General features: G+C 36.8%; 1 protein-coding gene across 27 annotated transcripts in view; it reads left to right on the forward strand.

Annotated features, from left to right (window-relative positions):
- Window positions 1–25,516, forward strand: part of LOC117405087 (neurobeachin) — a 349,257-nt gene that overhangs the window by 314,393 nt on the left and 9,348 nt on the right. For 11 of the 27 annotated variants that reach the window (XM_059031199.1, XM_059031208.1, XM_059031200.1 and 8 more), the window contains 8 exons: window positions 1,079–1,231; window positions 8,078–8,245; window positions 13,813–13,875; window positions 14,196–14,285; window positions 18,224–18,416; window positions 19,341–19,412; window positions 20,580–20,735; window positions 21,358–21,528. In XM_059031199.1, coding sequence (XP_058887182.1) covers window positions 1,079–1,231; window positions 8,078–8,245; window positions 13,813–13,875; window positions 14,196–14,285; window positions 18,224–18,416; window positions 19,341–19,412; window positions 20,580–20,735; window positions 21,358–21,528 — 1,066 coding nt within the window. The remainder of the gene's footprint in view (window positions 1–1,078; window positions 1,232–8,077; window positions 8,246–13,812; window positions 13,876–14,195; window positions 14,286–18,223; window positions 18,417–19,340; window positions 19,413–20,579; window positions 20,736–21,357; window positions 21,529–25,516) is intronic. The other 16 variants (XM_059031204.1, XM_059031212.1, XM_059031213.1 and 13 more) reach the window with 3 other exon arrangements.

The raw sequence follows: 25,516 nt of genomic DNA on the forward strand, positions 1-25,516 counted from the left end.
CTGCTTGATGAGATTCTGGGATCAATGAGCTACTAACAACCAAACGAGCAAGATGGGCTGAATGGCCTCCTCTCGTTTGTAAACTTTCTTATGTTCTAAACACAGAGTAATGTGCAGTCCTTTTATCTTTTGAAGGCTGATAGAGTAAACATGGAAAATGCATTGTTTAATTGTATTAATTTATTAAGCATTGTCAAATTTGAAATGAATCAGGTTTCAGCTTTGATCAGGTTACAAATCTGAATTACTAGTGTGTTATCTAGTAATCCAATTAATAAGATTCCTTTACTTTTTAAAGTGAGGAGGAGGTGGGGTTTGCCAACCTACCTTCATCAACAGGTTGTCTGTTTTAGATGTCTTCATAAGCTTAAATAGTTCACCAGTTAAAGCTGTGTTAATGGACCTAATAGGGCTTTGTTATTTTATTTTTATTTTTTTATTAAAAATAAATAAATAAATAGATCTAATTTGTAGTTAGGTGGCTAAAACAAACAGCCTTGGGACTTGCATGCGCAACAGACAACAGGTTAGTTTGAAAAAAATAAAATAAAGAACAAGGTTATATGAAATGGCAGTTTTGCCTATAAGTCAAAAAATAAATATTTACTATGTTAGTTGTTTCACCTTTAACTACTGTGGCAGGGCTACTCAACCCTGGTCCTGGAGGGCCGCTGTCCCTCCTGGTTTTTGTTCCAGCTGTACCCTAAATTACTTAATTGGACCAATTAAGTGCTTATTAGAAGTTTAATTGGTCCAATTAATCAATGAAGTGTATAGTTAGAACAAAAACCAGGAGGGACAGCGACCCTCCAGGACCAGGGTTGAGTAGCCCTGTAATATAAGAGTATATGTGCTGAAATGAAATCGTCTATTGCCACATTTTTACTTTTTCCATTTGTATCAAATCCTATGTAGGCATACTTTTGTTCATTTTAGCTTCAACTTTGTTGTTACTGACTATGTAAAACATATGTTTTTTTGTTGTTTTTTTTGTAGACCCTCATCCCCGGAATAATGTTTTCTTCTTTCTGTCTGTGGTTGAGAATGGAATCTAATGTGTGTATTCTCATTTTGACAGGAGCTGATCCCGGAGTTCTATTATCTCCCTGAGATGTTTGTGAACAGTAACGAATATAATCTGGGGGTTAGAGATGACAGGACAGTTGTGTCTAATGTTGATCTCCCTCCCTGGGCGAAAAAACCAGAAGATTTTGTCCGGATAAACAGGATGGTAAGGATTTCTTCTCTGTCAGCTCTGTCTATCGATTACAGTTGGTGGTGGTGGTGTTGGTGTTTTTGTAAAACTTTCTGGAACTGTATTCTATTTAGCACTTCAGCAGGATCAATGAAGGTAAAAACACCAGAAACTACAGGCCCCCTGAAATCATCTAGTTTTACTTTCTAAAACTAAGAGCAAAGAAATGCAATAGCAATACCAAATGTGACATTACAAATCTATAATTTATATGTGTGTGCCTGACTTTAACAGAGTCTATATATTAATCTATATAAATTCAGCCTAAAATAAAAAAAAGGAAAAGTCTTGAGCTCAGTTTTAAAGTTGTTGTTTTTTCATAGCTGTTTTGTTCACAAAAAGGCTATCTCAACTAAGTTGTATGGTTGAGGTGAACAAAAAGTGTGTGAAAATGATATACTTTCAATATTACAAATAAGAACAAACCTGGCATTGTCTTACTTTTAAAGACAGAAATAAGAAACTCCCACATGCTGTTGGAGATGTTTTAAAAAATATATACCACCATTTAGATCAATTGAATAGACCACAAGGGGGGGGGGGGGGGGGCTGCTCTAACCACTGACTTACCGCATTCCTTTGAATTTAAGACGTCCTCAAATTTAAGACACAGCCCAAATTTTCCACCCTCAATTTGAGGAAAAAATAAAACATCAAATAAATCTGCATTTACAAAGATACATCCTCAATTACGCATGTAGAGACAGTTTGCGGCCGTCTGCTATCACACAGAGCATTACAGTTATGTGCTGCTTCTCATTTCCAGTCGTGATTACTCACACCTGTTTTTCTCCCTATTTGTGAAAAACTTCTCTTTGAATTCCTCAGGAAGCTAATGGTGCTTCTTTGAAAATGGCTGATTGTTTGTCATGGATGATTCGAAATCGGGCAGTAACGTTTTGTTTTGTCTTTTCTCAGCAGTCAGTCACGTTGCTGTTTGTGTACTCGGGTTGTCAAGTCTTTTTTTGGCAATTTTTAAAATGCATCACTATACGATACTATACTCAAATTTAAGACACAGGCTATTTTTGAGAAGAAAAAAATGGTTTAAAAAGTGTGTCATAAATTTGAAGGAATACAGTAATCAACCCTTGACTAAGAAACCAGATAATACTGCAATTAAACTAGTTACCACATATGTTTAAATCTAGTTTAGAATGGAATGCATTATGTTATTTCTGTGTTTTTACAGCTTTATGCCCTCAAAGAAAATATGAATTATATTTTCATATTGATGAGAACACATTTTGTGTTACTGTGCTTAATTGGTTCAGGGGTGTGCAATTCATCTCACCAGACGCCTGGGACAACAAGATTTGTGTGAGGGACAACAAGTTTTACCATTATACTTTGCCCGTCGGACAAGCACTTTTTTCTTTTTTTGTCACAACATTCTGTTGCTAGAAAAACGCAGATTTCTAGGGAGTCATTGGAGTCTGGAATAAGTTAAGGAATTGTTAACTTCATGGGCTGACTAGGAGGTGAATTCACAAATGGAAGGGACGGTATGTGATGCTGTAATTTATGGGCAAATCGCCGTTGCCATGAAAACAATCTGTTGACTGTTGTACTCAAATGATCCCTTTGGCTGTGTGAAAGGGTTATGACGGTATTATAGCAGCATAGATTGCACAACTTCTGAGACGGCTCAGTAGCGGCATTTGTGTGTGAAAGTGGCTTATTTGTGTGTGAAAGTGGCTTATTTGTGTGTGAAAGTGGCTTATTTGTGTATGTGTGTTTTGTGGGATGGTGAGGGGGCAAGTAGATTTTTAAGAAGGACAAATAGATTTTTCTAGCATTTTGTCCCATGGACGAGAAGTTTTTTTCAAAAATTGCACACCCCTGTGGTTACATGGCATCTCATGAAGAGGTTAAAAAAAAAAAAAACAGTTGGAATCTCATGGGGTATAGAAAGTAATCAGAATTTTACATACCACCAGTATCACTTGAAACCCCCCAGTACTGGACGAGTCTGCACTCAGTGAAATGGAAACAGTGGTGGCTTGTTTTCTCCCTTTGTCCGCAAATGACTAGACAGATCTTTCTGACTTATTCATGAACCCTTTAATAAAGCAGTGTGTTCGATACTAACGTGATTTGGGTCTGACCTCAGTGATGTCATTGAAGGACAGCAGCAGTAAGTGTCCCCGATAATGTTACCCTAATGCCGGGTTCATCAATCATAATTTAGCAGTTTAAGAAAGCCTTTCACAGATGTGCATCTGCAGTATTACTCAGGCACTCAATCCCAGCAGGCCTCCTGTGGAACGGAGAGCCAGAAATAGAACACATTCAGCCAGCTACTCAAGCATGTTTATTATATACAGGGACCAGAGACTCGGACTGAAGGCAGTCTGGAACTGGCCTTGTTGGAGTTTGTAACTAGAATCCTATAAATACAGGCTCCATTTTTTTCATAAAGGACCTGTATATTTCTTACTGTTTTCTTACTGTTTAAGAGATACCAGATGTGGGTTATTCCTCAGACACACCCGGTTTAGGGTTTTTAGGAACTGAATAGTATAACTTCCGAACATACAATGAGAGCATGCGTATTTTGCAGATTTTCAGCACTTTGGAATAAACCCAGGTGTATTATGGCAAAATGTATATGTTTATAAACAGCAATACTTTGTTTGTTTGTAGGATTGAAGCTAAATCAAAAGCAAGATGAGTAATACAAGAAAAATATGTGAAGCAAAATTTCCCAGCTTTATTCATAGAGACAGGCCCTTTATTAGAGAACCTCCTACAATATAATTATATTGATCTTGAACAAATAAGGCATGGGCGTTATCAATTAACCTAGAATTACATTTCAGTTATGGCGCTGCTATCCTTATAGATGCATTTTTAAAAGCATCAAATAACAACAACTGAGATTACTGTGTGTAATGCTAACCCTGCATAAAATTGCAAAAAACAGCAGTTATCTTTATCACAGTTGTTTGTTTTGTTATTTGGTACTCCAAGGTTAAGTCTATATGATCCATTTCATGTTGCTAACACAACTCATTTCTAAATTAGCTGGAATTGTGCCCCCTATTAAATCAGATCTTTAATGCATCCATTGACGGTATATGTGTTCTGTGAGCTGCGGAGCACATTCATTGTTCTGGAGATCTGCTGATCTGTTTGCTATCTGTAGGGGTGGAGGAGGAGGGAGGAAGAAAAGAGGGGGGGTAGGTAAATGCATTTGACCTTTTCTTTGGGAATTACAAGGTTAGCCAAGAGAGACAAAACTCATGGCAGTGACCTTTCTGAAACCCACATTTATTTTTCTGGTCTGTTCAACACAAAGTGACAGTAACAGGGGAAAAAAAAGTATTGTACATAATGAAAATTATTAGTATTAATAATAGGATACACATCATTCAGAAGGTTATTAAGTTTCCACATCAGAACTGCCAATGGTGCTTTAGATCAGAACCTGTTGTAGACTTCCATGTCTCAGACACATCGCCTACTGTACAGCAGTGAAACACAGGAAATAAGGTGAAACTACAAAAACAAAGGTAACTCTTTCACTACTGTTAGAACACAAGCGGAAACGTTCAGTTTTACCACGATAATTTATGACTTGAGTGTGCAGGCTATCACAGCTGCATATATACAAATATAGACAATTGGAATTACTAAACTAATATATTGTATAAAAATACTGTATCCTCAAAATACAACAGGAAGGAAAATAAATGTATAGGGTGGATTATTTATAATTTACTCTAATGTTTACACTGTTGACATGTTTTTCTGTGTTTCAACTTTCAAGCATGAAGAACTACTTAATTCTACTTTTTGGAAAATATTAGCGTTATAAATTGCTAATGATTACATCTGCCTGCTGTTAACTTTATCATATTAGAAGATACAGCAGTCCCATTCCCAACTGGAAATGTCAGGAAACAAACAAGTTATCTGAAAATAAAAGGGTGTCCGTTTTTAAAAAAGGAATTGCTCACACATATGTTTATAGTGATTCATTTATTGTAACTGTATAAGTTATTGCACTGAAATAACACTAATGAGTTCTCTGTACACATTACCGTATGTAATAATATAAATCTGTACAGTTGGCCTATTCAGTAGTACAGTTCAGTAGTAAAATCAAATGAATACCTACCGCACTTTTTTTTTTTACTTTAGCTATAGGCTGCCAGTACCACAAAATAAATCATGCTGCTGCATTTACATAGAAAATGTTACAGTGTGCGCGTGGCTGCAAGTAAAACACATAGCCTACCTGCTACTTTTGTTTGCTGTTGGTATGAGTCAGACTTTCTTTGGGAAAAGCAATTAAAGACTTCTAATTTAGAATTTTTTTTTTTGTAGTCCACATCTTGCATTTCAAACCATTGGAGTCCATCAACATTTCTGAAAGCTTCTCGCCCTTTTCCAACCAATCGATCCCAGTTAGTTTAAAGTCTGCAGAGTATGAGTTTGTATGCCGTCTTTTAATCATGTGCTTGATTTTAGTAGGTTACTTGCATCGGTTCTTCCATTTATATGTGCGTCATGTATTTGGTGTCAGTATAACAGCTGTTTTTTTGGGTGTTTTTTCAGTGTGTCTCTTTGGATCATACAATTCACAGTGACCTAGCATCACACTTAATGGGTGATTATTGGGTTTTATGTTGTCCGGTATAGCCAAATGTGCGGCATAACGGTGCCTGTAAGAGTGAGGGACTGCTGTATATTTGAATAATTCTGGATTACTTACCATTTAGATGTTTTGTACTTACATCCCCGTAAACAATACACAATCCAAAAGAGAAAAAAGCAGTAATTATGGGCCGTTTTCTGTAAAGTAGCATTTTGTCACGTGGATCAGGGTGACTCAAGAGTGCAGTTTTCACCTGCTTGAAATATGCAGTATTGCAGAACAGTAGGCTAGGAATCCCCACTGACACTAAACGCATACTAATACAACCATCCCCAAATCTGAAGAGTAGAAAGAAAATGTATTAATAACAGCCCTTTCTGGGAGAGTGTTAATGTGACTGTACCACTCACTGTTGTAATATGCTCGAAAAACATAACTGTAATTGCAGTCAATTATATAGTAGTAATACCTGCTGTGTTGAATATAGCTGCTTAATTAGAAACATATTGACAAATAATGCATTTATGAAACCAGTAAGCCTTATCTCTGACAAATAATGAGGAGAGCATTCACACATTTTGGTTCAGATTTCACAAGGTCTGTTCCATGTTTGGTCTTCCTTAATCATACCTCTAAATAATACTGTAATTGTAGCTAATGTTAACTTCCCACACAGTAAAGGTAATTTAAGTTAAAAACATTAGTCACAAATGGGTATTATAATTGAATATTAATAACGTTCTTGTGAATGTGCTTTACCAGCAAATTGAGGATGTTCTCATTCTTCAATCCACTAGCCTATCTGCAGTTTGCTGGTGAAGTACATGAACAAGTTCAATGTTACTTATGTAAGCGTCCTTCTGAGGAGAGCTTGTATGTGTTTGCAGATCCACCGCCGCCACCACAACACCAAACTATTTCAGCTCGTAACTTCATATTTTCAATGTTGTGGACGAGAGCAAAATCTAATGACACTTTGGCCTGTGACCTAAGATACTCCTTCTACTGCTTTATGAATTTGTAGACTTTCTCCATTGTCTGACTACAATATCCTTCAGATGTTAACCTTAATAATGTAAAAACTGAACATTTCCACAGATTTTTATGAATGTATTTATTTTTTAAATAAACACACACACACACACACACAATAAAAAATGAAGACTGATTTAAGAACCAGTTCAGAGGAGACTACACCACTGCTTTGTGTGCAATATGCTGCCACTCTACCTCACAGGGGTTCTACAAAATTGGGACTGGTGTTTAAAGAAAAAAAGAGATTGTATTCTCTATGGACATAGAGTTTATACCAAGATTACAAGTAGTCTGGCATTGTTGTATCCCAGTGTGTATTGTCTATTCTCTGACATAAAGGCGTTCTGTATAAAGAGTACATCCCCATTTTATTTATTGGTAAGGGTAGAGGGATTTTAAATGAACTGACTGGCATTGGTTTCACAGGCAGAAAAGCCGCAGAAGGAACAAAATGTGCTTTAGCCCTGTTTTCATCTACGCATCTGTCATTTGCAATTGTAATGATGTGCCCTCCAGCTAGCTCCACCACTGTGCTCGCCTGCAATGTTTCTTTGGTAATAATGCTGTTGTTTGAGATTTTCAAATAAATGTGTACTTGTGAGGCTGGTGACCTGTATTGTTAGCAAAATACAGTAGATGTAGTTTTGACCAGAAGGATGACTGATTATTCCAATCAATTCACATATCAGAGGGATTTATGCAGTGTAAGCAATGGATCTTCACATAATAACTTGATCTTCACATAATAACTTGATCAATCACTTGAAGCATTTTTAAAGCACTGATATCAACCAATTTGTAAGGAAAAATGGACAGATAATTTTGGGCACATTGTTCAATGATTTAGATTATATATTTTGACCATCTGTCTTGGAAACATCTTAAGAAGATCCCATCATCATATTAAAATGAAACATTTATAAGTACATGATCTTTGTGGTACTAAATACTAGTTTTGCAAGGACATATAGGGGAGATGATCCTACCCCTTGGATCTGTGTGATGCCTTCAAGGCACCATGTCTTATTGCTTTCTCTACATCTTTTCTTTATTTCAATTTCATCAATAGAACGTGCCATTTTCTTTGCAGAAGGTTTGATATGGACCAGGACCAGAAAACATACTTCTGGCCATTTTGTTTATCTTCCCATCACCTTTAAAGCTGTGTTTTTTTCACTTGACAGGCTCTGGAAAGCGAGTTTGTGTCATGTCAACTGCATCAGTGGATTGACCTTATTTTTGGATACAAGCAGCGTGGACCTGAGGCAGTGCGTGCGCTCAACGTCTTTCACTACCTGACTTACGAGGGCTCAGTCAATCTGGACAGCATCACAGACCCTGTTCTCCGAGAGGTAAGCTGGAGTAGCACCAGGGTCAACACTGGCCACACCATTCGACAAAGAAGAGACGCCCCCCTGTAATGTCTCTATTTCTGCCTATATATATGTGTCCAATATGGTTTGAGTCTACCAGTCATAGGAAATCATCACTGTAGATATAGATACAATAGATCTGCTAGTCACTGTAAAGACATTAGTCTTTAGACGGCTTGATTTATCCCATACCGTATAACCGGTTCTTACTGGTTCCTCATGGCTGCCCGCTTTTTCATCCACCATGGCACCCCAATAGGCTACTTGCAGTTAATGACGTCACGTTTCAGCTATACCTGTGTCTCAGCTTCCGTTGAGTGAGCGGCGTATTCGAAATCCTGTTGTTTACATTTTGTCTGTTGTATTGAATGATTTACAAAGATGTATCACTTGATTATTTAATTGCTAAGAGAAAGAGAAAGAGAATGAGTTGTACTTCAGGCACAACTGTGAAAACCTTTAATTATCATTAATGAGAAGGAAATGGTAGTGATCACTATTCTCTGCTTGCCGATTGCAACATTGACATCACTGCATGAAAAGTGGCATGACCAACTTGTCATGACCTCTAGTCTAACCAAGGCAGGTTCTGAATTTGCTGGGAGATTATTTAGGTGGTCAGGAAACTGCCCAGAAAAAAAAAAAAAACACCTTCTATAGGGTCGAGCTGTAAAGGATAATTGATGTATCAGTTGTTCCAAACAATGTCATAGCTTTGTTTCTTTTGCCTAGTTGGGGGGGAAAAAAGTTATCTGAAAACTTTACAGGAATTGTAATTTATGTTCTTTGATTAAAAGCCGGGAATGATCCAGCAGGTTGCGAGTAAAGAACATGTCTATACCTAATTAACAGACTCAATATAAGCATATATTCTTACCAATGCAGCTTAAAATAGCGTAATTGAAAAAAGATGAAATTGCAGCAGCTGGTATATGCAGAGTGTTGTGCTGTGTTCTAGCTTACAGTGAAGAGCTCCTCACACCCCATGATATCAACCATCTGCTGTATGGAAAACAAGTCATTTATATCCTGTCAGGACAGAGATTGTTTTTATTTATCAAGTGACCAATATGCAAATAATAGAAATACTGTGTCAACTGGAGGGTTTAATAATAAAAGAAAGTGACAAGAAAGTATGCATCATTCATTTCAGGGTTACAGCTAAGGAATGATTGTGTTTTTTTTTTATTAAATTAGAAATATGTGTACATATTCAATGTTTTTGTTGTGCATATCATAAAGCTAATGACTTATAAAAACATGCTACTATATTGCACATTACCCATCTTCAGGGTAATCAGAAATACAAATATTACACAGCCATTGTTTTGCTTAAAGAATGCTATGTGCTGTCCAACACAAACATGGCTATTTCTAGTCTTGAAGCTTCTGGCAAGCTTTGCTGGACAAACTTGTTTATACATTTAATTATTTGCTTAACTTATGCTTAACTTATATACAATAATGATTAAGGAGACAATATAGGTTAGAACCATACTGATAAAAAAAATGTAGCCTATAATTTTTGTATAGGAACTGGAAGTGCTAGCACACATCAAACATGAAATCACTGCAATTTGCACTTCAATTAAAATGATGGATCCATTAGGCTAGTTCATATGTTTCATTATCTTGTCCTGACTCCTTCAATTGTAACAGTACAATTTCTTGACTTAATTTCAAATCTTATTTTTTCAAAGATTTTCAGCGCATTTACACTGAAGTGTGCTGCATACTACAGGTGTTTCTTTTTATTTGTCCAACCCCTGTAGATATAACTCAAATAGTTTTCTCAATTTGCTGAATGTGGTATATTTTAAAATTCTGAAAAAATACAGCTTACGTTATCTAACAGTTCTTGTAATGTGAGACGTGACCTTCTGCTAGGGCAGATTTGTCAGTTTTTCATCTTAACATAACAATGCAATTTTCTTCATGGGCATCCCTTCAGTACCTCAGCTGAATTTACTAATGCATGAGTCGCAGACTAGAATAAGATCTACTGTCAATTTAGCTCGAAGTAAGTCAGCTGGAGAGTGAGAGAGAAGTTAAAAAGTAGATTGTTACTGTGGGGGTAAGACTTTCATATAAGACTTATGAAGAAATGTATAACTAAGAAGTGATATAACCTAAAAAGCTGTCTCTCAGACTTGTGTGGTTTTTGCAATGATGACTATGTAGCAGTGATAGCTACTGTTCCCCAGTAAGCACCCATCCTTGGGCAATAACACGAAATGTCTTCACTCGGAGATATGTTGAAATGTGACGATCAGCTCCAGGATTCATTCCTGCTTGACAAGTGAAATGATGGCTTTGGCGTTAACCGTGGCAATTATAGTATTAAAATGTCAAGGAATTAGAGGTCAGAATAATAGATCATTTTCCTCCTCATGTCAAATTAAAAAAATGACACCTCTTGACAGGCACAGCAGCTTCAGTTGAGGACATTATGACAGCTTAACTCAGCTTGTGCTTGTAACTGCCGTGATTCACCATGATGTTTATCATGAGAGCATTCGCATACAGAAGAACATGACACAAACCTCTTGATACAAACCCTGCTGCTTCTCCGAGATGTAAACAGCCAAGTTATGCATTAACTCTTATACACTTGAATGTATTTGTATTTGCTTGCGATTGTAAGTCGCCCTGGATAAGGGCGTCTGCTAAGAAATAAATAATAATAATAATAATAATAATAATAATAATAATAATAATAATAATAATAATAATAATAATTTGGCCTTGCCTGGGTATTATAGGCCGGTCTTGTTCTGCAAATATAAAAAGAAATGGTGATTCACACACAAGAAACATATGAATGTTTAGGCGTCTTGGTGTATGTATTTCATATTTTCTAATCAGTTTTAGATGTAGATATATAGGGCTTATTTACAACACCATTTAACTCCCTGAGTTATTTAGATTCTGTTTTTGTGGATTAAATAAAATGTGGCACTTTATGAAACTGTTCAGGATTATTTCTAAAGAAGCCAGTTTCATGATATTAAACGTTAAGTAATTAATCAAAGCAGATTTTGCTCTCCCCAATAATCTAAATAACAAGAAGTGCAGAACGGCTAATAAACGTTTTAATAACCCAGCTTTCTTATGGCTTTAATTAGACTTTAAATGCTTTGGTAAACACGCTAAAGAGCTGGGTGCTATCCTGAGCATTAATTAGCTCAAGGAAGCAAAATGAGTGGCAAGTCTATGTAAATCAGGCCAATATCTTGATGATTACCACTATACCAATTTTTTTAATTGGTAGCAATCAATAGTTTTCCGAATGGTTGGACTGTTTGTTCATTTATATTTAAATGTTCTCCATGTTTCTTCGGTATGAGGCGTGCATACTTTACATTCTTCGGTTTAGTTAGTCAGCACTATCTCGTACCCATCTGTGTTGGAGATTAAACCTGTCTGCTCAATTTGACTGAAATGCAGCAGGTAGCTGCATGACTGCATACGGCAGAGTTAAAGATTTCATTACAAACTATCACCAGACTGGGGAAATGCCATGTGAAAGACATGCTTGTTCACCTTTAAGATGAAAGGTCCAAACAAAGTATAGCTAGAAACAACGATTGGCACGCAGTGTATTGTGATGAGTGCTTTGGCAGTTTTGCTGGGAGCATACTCAGCATATGGCTTATGCAATATGCATTTCTTATCAGCAATAAGCAAGGCCTAAAGTGTATTAAACTAATTAACTGGCTGTTAAATGTAGTAGATTTCTTTTTCAGATACAGGTATATTTTGACAGTGTTTTAAAGATTAAAGTATTGACTTTTTGTTTTTTAAAATATTGACATGTTTTGACAGCTAATGGCACTCTAATGAGTATTCATAATTAAATGATGGATGATGTTATGAACTATTAGTGGCTAACAGATAATTGTTACCAAATGTGTCTGTTTATTTCCATAAACTCTTATCATTCACTAAAATAGATAGATAGATAGATAGATAGAGTATATTACAAACATTTTAAACTAACAGCAGCAAACGGCATTATAAAAAAATAAATACAATTCTTGTAACAATATATATTTATACAATTCAGAAATCTTTCAGTGATCTTCTACAAAGGTGGTAGATTGACTATGTTTACTACTTTTGGCACCTAGAATGAATTGTTCTTTTACTAGGATTAACATTGTTCCGTGGGTCAAAATGTGTCAAATTAAAGGGACAAATTGAAGAACCATCATCTTGCTGTAATCCCTTTGCAAGCCTGGTGTTAAGAAATGCTTATCGTACACATCAGAACAAATAACTCCAACCAACCAAGGACACAGAGTTACATCAGTGCTTCTCCACAATTGTTAAAAGTACATTTTTAGGAATTTCACAATACAGGTCAATCTGTTTATACTGTAAATTTGTTATGAATATTACAAATATTAATTACAAATACAATATACAGGTTGAGAGATATACACCTCCAGACTGTCACAGATAAACCAATGAAAGCTGAACTCTGTGTAGCTCATTCAGTAAAGCCTGAGCTTATGATCCTTAAGATCCTGCTGTTGAAAAGTATTTTAACACAAAGGTTCTTCTATTATAATTATCGTAGTTATAACCTCTCTTTTGAAAATGGAATCAATTTGGACTTAAGAATTGTACATCTTTTACCAGACATAATTTGTTTTAACTTGACATTTATATTACAATGAAGCTGTTGATACTGATGATCGCGTTGCTGAGTGAGGGACCGCATGAAAGACGTATTAAAAGAATGTGGTTAAAAAAATTAACTCCAATAGAATCGGTAGTGATATCCTATTGACAGGGGTGTGCAATGTTTGAAGCTTTTTACTCCAAATTCATATTGGAATCTTTTTTAAAGGCAATAAGAAATGCTTACAATTTGAAATAACGAGTGATATTGTCTTGAAAACTTTTGTTCCAATGGTTGCTATGTAATTGCACTTGTAGTTACCATGTATTTACAAAGTGTAATTACAAAATAACAATGTATGAGTAAAATGTTTGTAATTACATGTTAATTACATGTATCAACACAAGGGATAACTTCATGTGTAAAAAATCAAATTGTAATTGCTGAATTTACAAATTGAATGCATAGCAAGGGAATGAAATATGAAGAATAGGTGTTTCTTTTGTTTCTTTTTCTAAATGTTATTGCAAATTATGATGGGATTGTCCAAGTACAGTGAGGTTGCAGTGTGTTAACAGTCAAACCCTCTTTAGCTGTCTTAGCCGTCTTCGTTGAAGACACATTATAAATGTAGGTTGACTTGTAGGATGGGAAACATTATCATTTTGGTTGCTACTTGTTAGCACCAAAAGATGCATGTGATGGAAAAGGTAAGGAATTTTGGGTAAACTTGCTATTTTCATAATGTGTTTTAACCAGACCTTACATTCAGTGCTCTGACAATCCCTCCCATTGTTATTATTTTCAATTCCTTTTCAATACTGATTGTATTTGTTCATTTCTATACAGATTTTTTTCCATGGTGTATCATTTGTATTTTTTTCATTTTAACCTTGTGTATTTTTTTTCTCCTTCAAAGATTCCAGAGCCTTATTTTATTAGAGAACCCCACACTTTCCTCCTTACATCCTCATTTATCAAGGTATTTGTATGCAATAAATCACAGAGAAACCTCAAAAGGATCTAACTGCATGTCACCACAGGTTAACATTTCCACTTCGAACCCCCAACAACTGGAAATGGGAATGGTTAACTGAAGCATGTTAATAGGAAAGGCTTGTCTCTTCAATACTAACACTCGGATGACTCCGCAACCAAAGAGAAGAGCACCCTGTGAATTTTTAGTACATTTGCCCCCACTAAGTCATGGCTGAGTTAGGATTTGCTTGCATTGTCAAGTAACGCACTGACCCATCACTTTGATGCATATTGATTGTGACAATAGCTCTCCTTTCCCTGCAGGCCATGGAGGCACAAATACAGAATTTTGGACAGACGCCATCTCAGTTGCTTATCGAGCCACATCCTCCTCGGAGCTCTGCCATGCACCTGGTGAGAAACAATGTGCTTGGTGGGATTTGTGTTTGATAAAAAAAAACCTGAGTTTTACAGCAGACTTACACACAGAAGAAGCACTGCTGGATTTTCAGATCCTATGAGATTATGTTAAGGTTAGCAGCATGTGACAACTGTGGACATCTCAAAACAGGAACAATATCCTGAGGTGATATTCTGATGCGTGGTTTGGGTTTACATGATTACCTTTATCTCTTGCTCTTATTTCCCATGGTGTGTGGGTTTACATAGAGTGCTGGCCAAGTCTAAAGACTATAGGTTACTAGTTCCTTTTAGTAATTGTTTGTCAAGCCATGTACCCTAACCAACCTGTTCCAGAAACACTGAGCTTGATTTCACATTTGTTTAACCTGATAAAAACAACTGCCTGATTTTAACTGAAATTTAACATTTCCTAGTCAACTTGGTCTTTAGCTGTGTTATATCATAGCATGTGTGCTCCCCATCAGTCTTCCCAACTACAGTAATGTCCTTTTTTAGCCTCTTGAGTTTCTGAAATGACCAAAATGGAATGTGCAACTGTAGTTTCTACCCCTTCTGCTATGGTGAGTTAGTAAATGGAAAATCCCTATTTAGAAAAACGGAATAAAATGTCAGTTGCACACCATTGGTAATTTTTAAAACCCACCCACGTTTAAAATTCAGCTCATTGGTTGAAAAAGGACATTAGTTAATAAGCCTGATAATGTGATATTAATCAGGTAAAAAATGTAAATATAAATAAAGATGGTATGAAATGTCACTGTAAGATATAGTAGGCAGATATGCACAACATTCATATGTGCATATGGGGAACCCATTGTTCTAGAAGACTTGTTTCCAGGTTTCAGTTGTAATCCTGAAACTGGTGACAAACTACAGTACTATAATTTATGTTTGTAGGTATGTTGCCTTATGCAATGAGAAGGGAGGTACTTTACCATGTCATTTTTTTTAAAATTTGCATATATGTCTATTTTACTGCAAGGCATTTAACCAAACAGCAGGTTGTATAGTAATTTGGCCAGCTGCTTTGTTGTTGGTGTCACATAATGACTAACATATATTGATGTATTATAAGATAATTTGAGCATGTGACACATCCAACATTATACACAATCATATATTTGCATGCCAAATATATGATTATACAGATAACAAAAACCATGGGAAAAGAGATGCTGTTTAGAAAAAAAAAAAACATTATTTGTTGTTTGTAAAAAAATATTTTAGCATGGCCAGCTCAAATCTAACAGTGTACAATGAAACTTCAACATGTAGGGAACATGGAAACAAAATGAACAAATTTGATAATAAATAAGGGAATTGTGGTCATATATACAAAAGGGACCAAAAGCAACCCAAAAAAAGGATTCATTGAAAATGTGCAAAATAAATAAAAACCCATTCAAAGTATTCATCCCAGGCACCCTGATCATGTGGTACAAGATGAGGCTGTTCACTGTGGCTTGAATGGCCAGCAAGGTGGCGACCAGGGCAACATAACCCTAAACAGCTCTGGTCTCGTGCATCTGATCCACAAACACAAAACAAAAATATATATTTATTGGAAAACAGGTCGTTGTGTCTTCGATGTCGCCATTTCTCTTATTTTGTGAAGATTTTGTGTGAAAATGTTTGTTTACTGCACCGAGATAGGTCTATTATCAACGCCGCAGCAACATTCCAAAACACTTGCATTCAAGCCTATCTCCTAATATGGTCATCTACCGGAAATACACAAGTAGGATCTCGATTGAAAGCCCTGGATCTCCAAGCAGGGCTCTCTCGCTCAGTGCCTGAGTAACGGGATATTTAACATTGGGCGGACCCTTAAGAGCAGCCAAGGGTATTGAGGTTACACTCCACTTACAGCTTAACCAGCAGAGCTCATTTTAAACACTGGACACAGTGTGTAGTGCCCTGGTGATTATGTCTCAAGCATTGTCAGCTTCAGATGTAGTGTTTCATTTGGCTATCACACCTATTGAGTGTGTAAAGGAAAACCTGGAATCCAAGGTTGTAACAGGGTCTTTAAAGAACGAAGGTTTCATAGCGGTTAGAAAAAAAAGAAAAGGAGAGTAGATTAAACGGTCAGTCGAGAGCAATTGAAGTTTTGAGGAACTAGTGATTAAAATTGATGTATCCTATTAATGGTTCAAGTGTCTTTTGGAAATAACGTGGATAAAAAAAACCAAAACCAAAGCACATTTCAGGCATATGAAGATACATTAGTTTGAGTCCCAGAGAGGCTTTTTTTCAGTAAATTGCAATTGATGGAGTCTGTGCTATAGCTTGGCTCTGAGTTCACTGTTCAGTTAATGCAACCTGAGATGTGAGAAAATGTGCTTGTTGATGAAAAATCAGAAAGTGAAAAATGGCTATGCCTGCCATGTTAGTCCCTATCACCCTGGGAGACTAGCAGGGGACGCAGTTGCAATTTTAAACACACTCCCCAAGCCCTGGAGGTTAGACCATGGTAGAACTTTAATACAGTATAATTGCTTGGCATTTTGCATATTTTTTTAAATGTTATCAGTTAATCCACATTCACAAAATAAACTCTAGGTCATCCATTTTTGCTTCTTATATTTTGTATTTTACTGTTGACCTACATAATGAATGAACAAACTACATAATGAATTAACATTATGATGTGCGTGAGACAGGTTCTCTACATGATATTGCATTGTAGATAAGTTAAAAAAGAAAAAAAAATCAAAGGGTGTATTGTATCCAGTGTAAACTCAAAAGAACATGTAAGGGACTAAAGAACCACACTTTACAGCCATCCAAGTGAAAAGCCAGTTAAAGCTGGTAATACCAGCATTGCTCACAACATGAACAGGCATGCAAAGGTCATGTACACAAAGATCCACCTGCTAGATAAAAATGGTGACCTATGGCTCCAGTCTTTAGTCTGTTAAATTCCCTTTCATTCCTTATAAAACCCAGCTTTATTTGTACACATGGGTTTTTCTCATGAACAGTGACATTTCTATTAAAATTAACCTCTTGGTGAAGGAGATGAACGATCTGAGGAAATGCTAAATACATCTTAAGTAGACTGTTGTTTGCTATTCACCATGTTCTTATTGTATGTTAAATTATTCCATGTACTGTATTTGTTTGCTTAATTATGCTTAAAACAGGATTTTATCTAATTTATGTTAAACAAGGTTATTCTACCCGGATGTCACAGGATATAATTTTGCATTACTAGACTTATACATTTTTGTATTCAATTTAGCAACAGAAAGATGAAAAATAATCATTATGGCCCATTTATTAGTATCCACACCATTAATTTAAGCATCTAGGTGAAGCAAAGGTCACTTATAAAATCGACAAGGTCACAGTATCAATTCACAATGCCTTTTTTAGAGGGTATTAGTGCTACTAATCTGGTTATCTTATTATTTCTAGATTCTACGATTTTAGTGGTAGAATATAATAACTGAATTATTCCAGGCAATTGCATATATGTGATCCTTCTGTAATTCGGTTAGTTATAAGTGACGCACGTAAAGATGTTTTTGTGATTATTCTTTAATATACTGACAATTCTAAATGCTGTATTAATAATATGTAAGGCGTGTTTTTTCTGCTAATCATGTCATTTTTGAACCCTACTGATACCACCTACCTAACTCTACCTTGAACAAACCAGTTCCTCTTGGACCTTTACCAACCTACATGTACTGTCCTCCTATTTTAGTGCTTCAGCCCCTCGTTCTTCTATTTTGTGGTGGTGGAGGGGATGCTGTTGAATTAGCAGTGCCTAGATAACAGCTGACCTGTCTCCCTGGGCATGCGGCCTTCCTTGTGTTTGTACCTCGTTTTACCTTGAACCTCCACACTAATCTCCTTTTCCATTCTGTCTTCCTCCTCTTCTTTTTTTGTTCTTCTCCTCCCTTCTCTCTTCTACTCAACAGTGTTTCCTTCCACAGAGCCCCCTCATGTTTAAGGATCAGATGCAGCAGGACGTGATCATGGTACTCAAATTCCCCTCCAACTCCCCCGTCACTCATGTGGCAGCAAACACGCTGCCCCACCTCACCGTCCCCGCAGTGGTGACGGTCACCTGCAGCAGGCTGTTTGCTGTCAATAGGTGGCACAACACAGTAGGTAGGTGGCACTGGCTAGAATCTGATAGCTCGACTTCAGGCTTAGCACTGGAGTTTGTTTATTTGACATCCCCCCTCTCACCCGTATCTACCTAACTACAAAAACAAAGGCTGTCACCAACTGCTCTTAAAGCTCCACTGGAAGCAGCTGTCTCTTTGTGCAGTTGATCAATCAGAACCCTTTATCTATGGGATTGTCTATTTCCAATAGCTCCAGTGTGTCCCCAAGCATCAAGAATCATCAGTTTCCCTTTACAATCACTGTAACTAATACACCATTAATCTGTGTATTGTAGATGTAGGAGGCTTTTCAGTTTTATAACATTGTATGGTTTCCAGGTTCTAGTCAGACAAATTGTTTTGAGGGTATTCTTCCAATAGGCTCACTAAGTGAGAATTTTAGGGAGTATTACCGTCAGCTTCATCTGAAACATTGGCCTGCAGTCTGGATCCCAATCTCGATCAATACGAGTAAATGAGACTTGTCTTAATCTCAATAATTATCAATGATCAGAATCCTGATCAAATCCTTGGAGAATAGTTTAGAAAAATAAATGTAAAATTGTGTTTTCACATGGTACCAATCAGGTAAGTATGGAAAACATTACCCAAAGGTTAACGGTCAAGGTCAGCTGATCACAGCAGTTTTCATAAACAGCTTAATAAAGCCGCCAGATTTTCTTTGTCAATGGGGGGGATAAAAACCAATTATGTATCCAACTTGTGTTGTATGTGTTATTTTTTTCTTATAATTTACCTGTTTTGTTTTTAGTTAATTGTTTTCTTCTCTAGAATAGAAATATTTTCATTTTCTATGAAGCAATGTGGCTTTTTAATTCTTGAAGAGGCGAGCAAATAGTTAACTGTGTGCTGTGTGTGGAAAGTATGATCCTTCCTTGATGACATGTTGTGTGTCTGTGTGCAGGCCTCAGGGGAGCCCCAGGATACTCTCTGGAACAGGCCCATCACCTGCCCATTGAAATGGATCCATTAATTGGTGAGTCCAGTACTGAGGTATGAGAAGGGTTTTAGCTAGTCCCATTACAGCATTTGAGTTGGTAATTCATCACTGACCGTGTACAAATCTTTACTGAATTTATGTGTAAGATTTTAATAAATAGAGCATGATTTTTGTGGTTTTTTTAACTAATGGTTTATTTTTCTGCCTTTGAAATATGTTTGTAACAAGCATCCTGGTTCAAAACTGACTAGTTCAGGTCAACCCACAAGTTAAAAACAGAATTAATTGTACAGTTTCCTTTTTGGGTCTAATTGGATATTTGGTTATTGTACTTGCACTGAGACAAAATAGAAACTAATTGAGACATGCCAACAGCTGTTATTGGGCAAGAAAGTGAAAAATGAATGTATATATTCTGCATTAAGTGTTACTACCACTTACCTTTGCAGTTTACTACATTTATATTGGTCAATAATAGGACACCCCTGAAGCTCGCCTAATAAATCGCTTGGCAGGATGTTCAAGTGACACTAATTAGTTTAATTAGTTTTAGATGCCATTTTCACAATGGTTTAGGTACTGTATGCCATATACATTGTCAGAATCACTTTTTGTTAAAATAATTTCTCCCAGTAAATTGTATTTAATTATGTCAAATGGTAATAAAATATAAGCTGGAAATTAATGTTTATTTTACACAATTTAACTGTAATATATATAACTGTGGATATTGAACTTACAGCCAACTCCCTCTGCAGTTTATAAATTCTTCCTATTTAGAGACTATATTCATATAATACTTTTCTGTTCTGAATAGAAGCCAGTTGTTTAAAAATTCCAAAGCGCAGCAGAGTAAAACCTTTACTAAGACATACCAGTGCTCCTGTATCTTAATTATCTACCAAAAACATTTAAAACAAGTTCCCCCCCCCCCCCCCAGTGAATAAAGATAATAAATAATGACTCCAGTTTTATTTACTTAATTACAGGAATAAAGAATTCCATTTGAGTATACAGTATCTATGTATGTAGCAGGCTGCTAATGCTTTATGAATATAGCCTTTATTCCCATCAATGGAAAACCATCAATGTTTGAGTATATTTGTACTCAGCGATTCAATTAGATCGGTACAATGAAGCTTAGTAATTTAGTAATTTATTTCACGGTAATTGCTTACCTAACAGTGTGTTTTTGTTTCATAGCCAATAACTCGGGTATGAACAAGAGACAAATCACAGACTTGGTGGACCAGAGCATCCAGATCAACACTCACTGTTTTGTGGTGACTGCTGATAACCGCTACATCCTAGTCTGTGGCTTCTGGGACAAGAGCTTTAGAGTTTACTCCACAGAAACAGGTACTGTATCAATAGGGTTTTGGAATCATTTTTCAAACAATAATAGCTTAAGGCAGCACACTTGACTTGAGGAAGAAATCTATCTATAGCAAGGTGAATGCTGGTGAGTGATTTATATTGGGACATGGATGCTTAAAACTGTAAAGCACTTGTTGAAGAATGTAAAGATATTATCCCTAGGCTCCTTACCCTCTCCAATCCTAAGCATCATCTACCCACTCTCATCCCCCTCTATTAGCCCCTGTGCTTTTTGTTAATGTGTATGTACTCTGTGCTGTACTACATATTCAATTTACAATTGCGCTCCATATTTGCATAGCGTAACAGAGAAAATAAACACATGTTTCCGCTGTTTAGTTTCTTATAGTTGTACCTCTGAATGTATAGCTTAGAGTTTAAAAGTATGGATAAAATATAAATAATAAACAACAAATCCGAAAATAATGAGTATAGCAGGTTAGCTCAAGAACATTTCAGATATGCGTTAATTATATAGGATGCTGAAAATGTTGTCACATACATGTTATGTTACTATTACACTGGTAATATTAGAAATAATGCTTTCCCCAATACATAAATGGTAGTAGAGTTTTTTACACAGTGTTTGCCTTTTCTCCTGCAGGGAAACTGACTCAAATAGTATTCGGTCACTGGGATGTAGTGACGTGTCTGGCTCGGTCCGAGTCCTATATTGGGGGCGACTGCTACATAGTGTCGGGGTCCCGGGATGCCACGCTGCTGCTGTGGTACTGGAGCGGACGACACCACATCATCGGAGACAATCCTAATAACAGTGAGTGGGCAAAACGCAAAGAATATCTACAGCCTATACATACTGGTAATATGTAGTGTATAATGCATGGATTATGCATGGTTATTTTGCCAGCATTCTAAAGCAAATGCAGCTCAAGCTTGTATTCTCAGTGTTGCATAACAGTAAGGTAGAAATACTGTCCACAGCTAACTGGCAGGTGCTTGTTTCTGCTGTATTTCAATAAATATACGCTCACTAAAGAAACAAGTAAAGAAACATATTACTGAACTATGTCAGGGATACAGTAAAAAGGCAAGTGCTGTTAGTGCCCTCATTCAGTTTATTTTCTATTGATAGATATATTTACACATACGGTAAGTGTAGACGTCAAATCACAAATCTTGATCATTATTATTTGTGTTCCTATACATTTGGTTGCTTCTGGTGTACCTTAGACATCCCAAGTAACACCACAGTTAAGTGCTGTTACTGTAAAACAATCCATATGAAATAAAATCTTGCAAAAACTTTGAATGTCACATAGCTATAGATCCAGCTTCAAGGCTGATTTCCACTGTTATAGTAAACAAAGGTAAGTAAAACAGATGTTTGACCAGCTTTTAACTTGGTTTTGTACTGGTTGCCAAACTCCCTCTGCAAACATGTTCCCCTACAGCCCCCAATGTGATTGTCATTTCCCTCTTTGTTATACTGGATATTTGTACATGATCATCTCAAAATGATCCTGCATTTCTGACAAAATATCCATTAACTTTATTTGTTTTGTTTATTTGATTTTACTGCAAGCTGAGCAGGTTATGAATATAGTATGACCTGTCATAACTGATTTAATTGGTTCCAGGGGACCAGCAGATATGTAAAAATGTTGCATCTCAGAGGGAGTCGTTACACTACATTGTAATTTATATTAACGTTGGGGAATTATAAATGAACAATGTCTGGTACATCAGTGTGTCCAAAACACCAAAGTACGGTATTGTACTGCATTATACTATACAAAAAAAGAATCAATTAAAAGTATTGCAAAACAAAGCACTGTAATACAGTGTTTGTCAATTTACAAAATTGCTTTCCAAAAACAGTTCTTACCGTGCTTTCGTAGTCTATGCCAAAGCAGCTGTGTGTGTGTTAACCTGAGATAAAAACAACAGGAAGAGAGTGCTCCCGAGTGGCGCATCCAGTAAAGACACTCCACGTGGAGTGCAGGATGCGCTCTATAGCCTGGATGTCGCGAGTTCGAATCCAGGCTATTCCACGGCCGTCCGTGGACGGGAACTCCCAGGGGGGCGGCGCACAATTGGCCGAGCATCGCCCGGGGGGTGGGGGGTTAGGTCGGCCAGGGTGTCCTCGGCTCACCGCGCACCAGCGACCCCTGTAGTCTGGCAGGGCGCCTGCGGGCTTGCCTGTAAGCTGCCCAGAGCTGCGTTGTCCTCCGTCGCTGTAGCTCTTGGGTGGCTGCATGGTGAGTCCGCAGAGTGAAAAAAAGCGGTCGGCTGACGGCACACGCTTCGGAGGACAGCGTGTGTTCGTCTTCGCCCTCCCGAGTCAGCGCAGGGGTGGTAGCGTTGAGCTGAGCTTAAAAAATAATTGGCCATTCTAAATTGGGAGAAAATAATACAAATAATTGGCAACGACTAAATTTAAAAAAAAAAAAAAAACAACAGGAAGAAAGTGCGCACACAATTACAGCTTTGGAGGTTGGCGAAAACAATCTTGTTTCAGCTTTTTAACGGTACAGTAATCCCTTGACTGGGCAGTTACGTGAAGTGACAGCATGTAAGCAGTTAAACTGAATTCCCAACGCAGTCTTTTTTAATGTGGTTTTCCTTTTTTTTTTATCTGGACCTGAATCCATTCTGTCCTGCTAAGAGCTGAATTTACTGTTTTAGACCCATAATAAACATGCATTGATCGGTGTCCATCAGTACTGTTCAGTTGGTAACAGCATGTGTAAATGACACATGCCAGAGATCTGTCAGTTAATAGAGGGTATCGTATCTTACAGGATTTGATATGACAGGTTCTACTGTATCTTGATAAAAAAAGGTATAGTACCCGAAATGCAGGGTAAAGGAAAATAGTGTATCAATTTAGGCAGAAACAAACAAACAAACTGCTGTTCAGTTCAGCTAGTATTCTAGAAGTGTGCAATTCTGAGAAAAAGAAAAAAGGTGGTGGGGAGGGAGGGTCCATATGTCAGATATTACAAGTAAACCAGTTTAGTTGCAAGAATTTTATAATTAACTTTGAAGCGGCTAAGACAGTTAATTAAGAATTTCAGCTTGGTTGCACCCAATTAGCAAAGGGGAGATTCTCTCTCGTTAGCAGTTGTGCAAAACAGAATCCCTTGATTTTCCCAGAGATACAGTCTATCACCTAGTTCAGGGAGACAAAGGATCCAAATATGCCACACAATGAAAGAAAGCAGGGAAGTAGCCTAATGGACAGTTGGCTTTCTTTCTATTACTGAGTAAATCTCTGGAGCTGCAGGTTAGGTGAGCTGGTGTCTTGATCAGCTGCATCTAGTCTAAGTTGAGCATTGCTAGTTGCTAACCACTAAGAAGTATAAAGTTAGTCTAGTCTGTCTTTAAAAATGTCACTGAGCAAGCCTAGAATTTCTGATTTAAGTGGTTTCCACACTTCATAGCTTGAGAGCCATACATATTAATTTAAGATACTTTGTGAAAATCATACCACTCATTTTGTGCTAGAATATCGGTGTGATAGCTTGTTCTAAATTGCAACATCTGTTTCAGAGAAAACGTTTTTGGAAGGGAGCAATACTGTATTTTGCATATCCAGCACACTCTAGTGGCCATTTATTGCAGCTTTTATATAAATCTACAGATGTTTCTGAATGATATCATCCTTATATATTTGCTGAACACAGTTAACAGATTTCAGTCTGTGTGTGTATATATTATTATTATTATTATTATTATTATTATTATTATTATTATTATTATTATTATTATTTATTTATTTATTTATTTTTTTAATGCATTTTACTAAGCATGGTTACTATTTAGGTGTTATAACTGACCCCTTAAGCTTAGGTATTAGCGACAATCAGATACCAAATACAGTAACTAATTGCATGATATCACAATATCATATACTGGTCAGATCTAAATAGAAGTAATTGTGCTCAATATCAAATTATTCCAAGACTGTTATAAGAGTAGCTATTTCCATTTACATGTAACTAAAGTTTTTGTTTAGAGTATACAATCTATCATAGAGGCTGAAAAAGAGCAATTCAAAGCAAATACGTGGTTAAAAGCTTTAGCTGAGTAGATTGTTCCAGTAGATTATTAAAAGTATGATGTATTTAAACCGAAGTGATGCTAGACAGATTGATCAGAAAGGTAATTTTTTTTTTATTAATCTCTTTCCTAAGCCATTAATATTGGCTCAGAATCTTTAAATGAAAGGATAAGGTAGACATGATTGCATGAGTTGAGTCATGCATACAGAAGGTAGATCTTTTTCAATAATTTATTACCGTTGATCCATGTTTTTGTGTTCACCAAAAAATGAATAGCTGTTAATGCAGAAGGCTTGCCCTTAACCAAAGCAATTCCCCTTCCACTAACTCTTCTTCGCATGTTAAAAAATGAATTTGCACAGTCTAATTGGAGCGGCTGGGAGAGGGGCCCCCTGGGGCCCAGACTGATTGAATCTTTTGTCAGGTAGGTGAGCTGGTCTTGGCTGCCAATCCCCAGGAGGGCCTCGGTGCAATATATTCTGTTCAGCACAGCGACTGGTGTTCTTTAAAGGTATCAGTGCTATTCAGGAGCTGTCTCCGGAGCCTGTAACTTCATTGATTGGGGACTTCACCTGACGTCTCTCGTTACTCAGCCTCCAGCAGGATGCAAGTCTGGGCCTGAGGGATCTCAGAGGTCTCTCTTCCACTGGGCTGTTCTTAATGTCCTCTTTAAGCAGTACGCCTGTTCAAGCCTATGCCATGAACAAGCAATCCTTTGGGATATCAACATATGCAGTG

Source organism: Acipenser ruthenus, chromosome 9 (genome assembly GCF_902713425.1).
Source record: "Acipenser ruthenus chromosome 9, fAciRut3.2 maternal haplotype, whole genome shotgun sequence".
NCBI lineage: Eukaryota > Metazoa > Chordata > Actinopteri > Acipenseriformes > Acipenseridae > Acipenser > Acipenser ruthenus.